Source organism: Lactuca saligna, chromosome 2 (genome assembly GCF_052625555.1).
Source record: "Lactuca saligna cultivar CGN05327 chromosome 2, ASM5262555v1, whole genome shotgun sequence".
Lineage (NCBI taxonomy): Eukaryota > Viridiplantae > Streptophyta > Magnoliopsida > Asterales > Asteraceae > Lactuca > Lactuca saligna.
The window spans coordinates 108,397,836-108,403,920 of NC_136418.1; the positions used below are offsets into that span (position 1 = coordinate 108,397,836).

The window sequence follows — 6,085 nt, forward strand, 5'->3', positions numbered from 1 at the left end:
ATCCTCGGAAACGGGTAACGGTTCTTGACCGTCAGCTTGTTCAATTCTCTGTAATCAATGTACATCCGGTGTGAGATATCCTTTTTCTTAACAAAAAGGATAGGTGCTACCCACGACGAACCGCTCGACCGAATAAACCCCTTCCCCAACAGCTCCTAAAGCTGTGAGGATAACTCCTGTATCTCTGGAGGTGCAAGGCGATAGGGCGACTTAGGGATAGGTGCAGCCCCCGGAACTAAATCGATACTAAACTTAACCTGCCTCTCGGGAGGCACACCCAGTAACTCCTCCGAAAATACATCCGGGAAAGCACGCACTATCATAACCTAATCAACAGACCTTGGTCTCTCTGAATCAACCCTCGTATCCATCACATACGCTACAAATCCCTTACAGCCTTGATGTAGACTCTGTCTCGCTCTAGCGGCTGAACAAAATGTCGACCCAGAATACGTACCCTTGTTGTACACCGTAAGAACTCCCCAATAGGGTCTTATATGGTCACCAGCAGTCTCTCGCAGTCGATAACCGCTCCAAATTTGCTCAACCATTCCATGACCACGATGACACAGACATCTCACATCGCAATAGGAACTAAATCAATCGGAAAATCAACGCTGAAAATCTCGAGTACACACCCTCGGATCACCTCAGTGGCATACACCGCTCTCTCGTCAGCTATGGAAACTCTCAGGGGTCGACTCAACGCCTCTCGACTAATACTGATGTGCTAACTAAAGGCCAAAGATACAAAAGACCGACTCGCCCCCGAGTCAAATAACACCAAGGCAGGCACATAACTCAAAAGAAAAGTACCTACGCATATCATAATATAAGCACAATATCTCAACATAAAAGTAAATACACGATAGAATACATACCAGCCACGACATCGGGCGCTGCGCGGACCTCTTCCGCAGTCAAATGGTAGGCTCTCCCTCGTGCATTCGGTGCCTCGGCCTTTATGGGCCGACTGTCTGTAGCTCTCACTGCAGCAGTGGTAGATCCTTGAGTTGCTCCCTGAGCTGTCGCTCGCAACTGTGGACACTCTGCTTTTCGGTGTCCAGTCTGGTTGCAGTGAAAACATACTGCAAACCCCTTGGGGGAATCCTTGGCGATATGCCCCTCCTTGCCACATTTGTAGCAAGACCCTGCTCTGCACACCCCATCGTGGCTCTTTCCGCACTTGCCACAAGTGCGGCCCTTCTAACTCCCAGATCTCGAATCAGCGGGCTTGGCCCGCTTGGCTGCCGGCTGAGACTGCACCGATCATCGATCCCTCCCCTGAGACTCAGCCTCCTCCCTAGCCTGGGTCTCCTGCTCTATCTCCCTCTTCCGGGCATTTGCCTGAAGCTCAGGAAATGTCCGGTACGTTGAGTTTGCCACGAACTCCCGTATATCCCTCCTTAAAATGCTCAGATATCGGCTCATACGTGCCTGCTCGGAGGACACATGCTCTGGGCAAAACATCGCCCGCTCATGGAACATCCTCGTAATCACTGTGACAGACTCAATACCCTGCTTGAGGGTCAAAAACTCCTGAGCCAAACGCTCCCTCTCCACCTGGGGAACGTACTCATCTCGAAACATAGCGGTGAACCTCTCTCAAGTCACTGCAACAAGCTCAGCAGGCGAATAATGCAGCTTCACAAACTTCCACCAGTCCTTCGCTCCCAAGCGAAGCTGGTTCAACGTGAACCGGACTCTCAAATGCTCTGGAGATGAGCAGGTGAAGAAACACCCCTCGATGTCTGAAGTCCACATCATCGCTGCAATCGGGTCCTGGGTCCCATCAAACGACAGTATTGTAACTATTTGATATGCCCTCGTGATGGAGATAAATATGTACTTGCTAGGATTTGCCATGTTTCTTGAGAAAATGAAGCATTTGTCACCAATGGAACAATCTATGGTGATAAGGTCCACACTAATGCTTCAAACAGAAGACGATCTTACCTGAACCATTTTTGGTAGTCGGCATGTTGAGTGGTTGTGCCATCGGCGGCAATGAGTAGAGCAGACACTTGATGTGAGCCATCAATGAATTGGTATAGATCTAGACAATGCATCAATGCTTTGATCTGTGTTTTCCATCCAAGATAGTTGGTGGATGTCGAAGTTGACAATTGTAATGTATTTTATAGTTGTGTTAGCGGTGAGTGAAGAAAAGGAGGAAGAATCGTCATTTGGGGGGGGGGGGGGGGTTGTTGATGCAGATCAAGGCTCTGATACCATATAAGGAATACAAGAAGAGAAGATGCAAGAAACTGTTGTATATTAATTCAATTTGTTAAAGGAATACAACTAGATATTTATGAAGTGTTCCAGCTAACTAATAAGATATATACAGATGGAGATATGTACAAGAACAATGTTGACAAAGCACGTGAGACAAATTGAAGATAAATATACTTGAGTTATATCTTAAGTTTTGAACTAATAAACAATAATTTTTTTTTTTTTTTTTTTGTTTTTTTGGCCAAACGTCCCTTAAATGAATAGGCATTATTATATTTAGCATCTAAACATTTAAATATACTTATTATTGTTATTAAACCCCATTAAACTAATAAATATTTTAAATAAGCAACTATCAAACACTTATACATATGATTTGGAAAATCAGTAGGTAGAAATCTCATTTGAGCCAAGACACCAATTCAATACCGATCATAGTTACAAACTAAAGTAAAAGGTTCATTGATCTATCCGAAGGGCAAATACCCAATGAGTTTTTTGGGTTAACTTTAAACCAACAGCTGTGAATGTGGACCTAACTCATTTTGTAGAGATTTTGCCTTTTGGTTCGTAGGTCCCAATAACATAACTTGATGAAATTAATTTCTAGCCGCTAAAAAAAATCACCTGATGGCTACTGGCTAGTAGCTCCACATAAGGAAAATTTGCACACAATGTCGACAACTGTATTCGAATTAATATCTTAACAGCCCCGAAATAAATGAAATACCCTTTTTTTCCTTTAATACGTGGGTTAACTTCACTTTTAGCACTGACGTTAGCACTGACGTCATCACTGACGTCATTATCCACCCCTATATACCTCAAATTAACCCGAGTAACAAGAACAGCAATGGCGGAACATCATAACTCATCCAAATCCAAGCCACCTCATGTTCTCCTTTTCCCCTTCCCATCGCAAGGCCACATTAACCCCCTCATCCAATTTGCTAAACGCCTACTCTCCAAAGGTGTCAAAACAACGCTCGTAACTACCATCTACACCTCAAAAACATCCCCCTCTTCAAACACCTCCATACCAATCGAACCCATTTCCGATGGATTTGACGAGGGTGGATACTTGAGCGCCGACAGCTCCGAAGCCTACGTCCAGAAGTTCCGGGAAGTGGGTTCGAAGTCGCTAGCTGATCTGATCAAGAAGCTCGAGAGTGAGGGAAACCCCATTGATGCTATCGTTTATGATTCCTTCATGGTTTGGGCTTTGGATGTGGCAACGCAGTTTGGTATCAATGGTGGTTGTTTCTTTACTCAAGCTTGTACTGTATACAACATCTATTATCATGTTCATAAAGGGCTTCTTTCGATCCCACCTGTTGAGAATGTTTCGCTTCCTGGATTGCCGCAACTTCAACCATGGGACATGCCCTCTTTTGTTCAAGATCCTGGATTATACCCTGGTTGGGCTCATGGTGTGTTTAATCAGTTCTCCAATATTCATCTCGCCCGTTGGGTTTTCTCAACTACTTTCTACAAACTCGAGGAACAGGTTAGTTTGCGTTTTATTCTTTAGTTTAATCATTGGTGAACACAACAACATCCCTTTGTTTCGAATTATCCAATCTTTATATATGGATCATGTCCTAGCTTCTAATATATTTATGTGATAACAAGTCGAACACTCAGGATCAGATTCTTTCTTTGATTGAATAGTGTCAACAATGGCTTCAATTATCTTTCTTTAATTAGGCCTATGAAAGATAGATACTATAGCTAGGACCCTCACTTATAGGGTTTCCACCTCCATATCCTCTACGCCATCTACCACGAGTCTCTTTATAATGAGCCACTTGTAAATCGTCGCGTGACACACTTGTGACTTCTCTTTATTTGTTTCTAGCTACGATCTAGGTTCACTTATAGGATGTTGATGTGGAAACCCTATATACCACGAGTCTCTTTCTAATATTTTTGGTTTTGGGTTTGGTTTCGTTTTTCCTGAATTGCATGCCCTAACTTTTGATCATTTTTTACATGTACAATTGTTGTAAGCGTGTGGCGTGATCTTCATTATTGTTTGTTTGATTTAGGTGATAGATTGGATGAGAAAGATGTGGGCATTGAAGGCAATAGGGCCAACAATTCCATCAATGTACCTTGACAAACGGTTGGAAGACGACTACGATTATGGGATGAGTCTATTTAAACCAAACCATATCGAATGCATGAAATGGTTAAATGACAAACCAAAAGGATCAGTAGTTTATGTATCATTTGGGAGTGGAGGCAAACTTGAACGGGAACAAATGGAAGAAATTGCATGGGGTTTGAATGAGAGTGACACGAATTTCTTATGGGTTGTAAGGGAAACCGAAAAAGAAAAGCTACCAAAAGGATATGTGGCAAGTAAGGGTTTGGTTGTGACATGGTGTAGGCAAGTGGAGGTGTTAGCACATGAGTCAATAGGATGTTTTGTAACACATTGTGGGTTTAATTCAACTCTTGAAACATTAAGTTTGGGAGTACCTGTGGTGGGCATGCCTCAATGGACAGATCAACCAACAAATGCAAAATGCCTAGAGGAGATATGGGGTGTTGGAGTACAAGTTAAGCCCGATGAAAAGGGGATAGTGACACGAGAAAATTTAGTGTCGTGTATAAAGGAGATTATGGAGGGTGAGAGAGGAGTGGTAGCGAGAAGAAATGCAACCAAATGGAGGGATTTGGCTATACAAGCCGTAGGTGAAGGAGGGAGCTCGGACAAGGACATCGATGAATTTGTGTCTCAACTAAAAACATAATGTTTATTTGTGTTCTTGATTTTTCCATGCTATAGCTAGTTTGAAGGGATTATTCAATGAGTAATAAATCCAATTTTTTTTTTTTTGCATTTTATACCCAAAATAATTGTCCTCTTACCTATGCTTCGTTTGGTGTGTCCGAGTGATACTAAGGTTAATGGGTGTGGTGTCACATTTGTCATGGTCCATGTAAGCACCACACACCACGTCATTTTTGTCATATTTTAGCCAAAACTTGTCATTTGCATGGTGTGGGTTGTCACATTTGTCATACTATTTTTTTAAATTAATTTAGAAAATAAATATTGCAAACATATTATTTTTTTTTAAAAAAACATAAATTCTATTAAAATAACATAGAAATTAAAACAAAATAGAAATTAAAAAAAAACATAGAAATTCAATTTAAAAAAAAACACTAAAAATTCAAACACACAACCCACTAGAAATTAGAAGACAAAGACTTCAAATTTGACGCCATTTGGGCCTTTGCCTCACAATTTGTCAAAACTCAATAAACTTGAAATCATCGTCAGTTTCAACACGGTAAGCCTCAAGAGCATTCTCTAGCAAAGTATTTTCGTTTTCACCATTTTCTGGCTTCATACATCACCCTACAAAATACAATGGTAAACCGAGTTGTACGTGCGTTTCTCCATTTGATGTAGAGTAGATCTTTTCTTCGAGGTTGAAGGTCTTGACGGTTGTATATGTGGCGACTCTACCCCAAAAGTAGTCGTGGGGTTGTAATTGTGGTTTGGACCTTCTGCTACATCAATCCATGAACAAGCAAATAAGATCTCTTCTTCAGTCGACCAAACAATAGTCATTTCTAGTGATGAGGTGTAGAAAAGGATGGAAAAATAAGATAATAAAAAAGTTAAGAGAATAAAATTAAGGAGATTTAATTGGGGGTGGAGAGTAAATAATGATGAGGGTATTTATAGTTGAAGATTGAGGGTTTAAATTTTGAGATCTTGAAAAAAAGTGATTATGTTTTTGAAATCGTTTTTTTTTTTTTTTTTTTTTTTTTGGAAAATTTGTATTTTTTGAAAGATGGAAATTGAATAATAATGGGAAAAAACAAA

The 6,085-nt window shown here is 41.1% G+C and overlaps 1 protein-coding gene across 1 annotated transcript; it reads left to right on the forward strand.

Moving 5' to 3' along the window:
- Positions 1-3,072: 3,072 nt before the first annotated feature.
- On the forward strand, positions 3,073-5,086 carry LOC145031336 (UDP-glycosyltransferase 74G1-like). Its single transcript, XM_078979873.1, has 2 exons — positions 3,073-3,745; positions 4,287-5,086. Exons 1-2 carry the CDS (start codon positions 3,092-3,094, stop codon positions 4,995-4,997), a joined length of 1,365 nt encoding a protein of 454 aa, XP_078835999.1. The 5' UTR covers positions 3,073-3,091; the 3' UTR covers positions 4,998-5,086.
- The last annotated feature ends 999 nt before the right edge of the window (positions 5,087-6,085 follow it).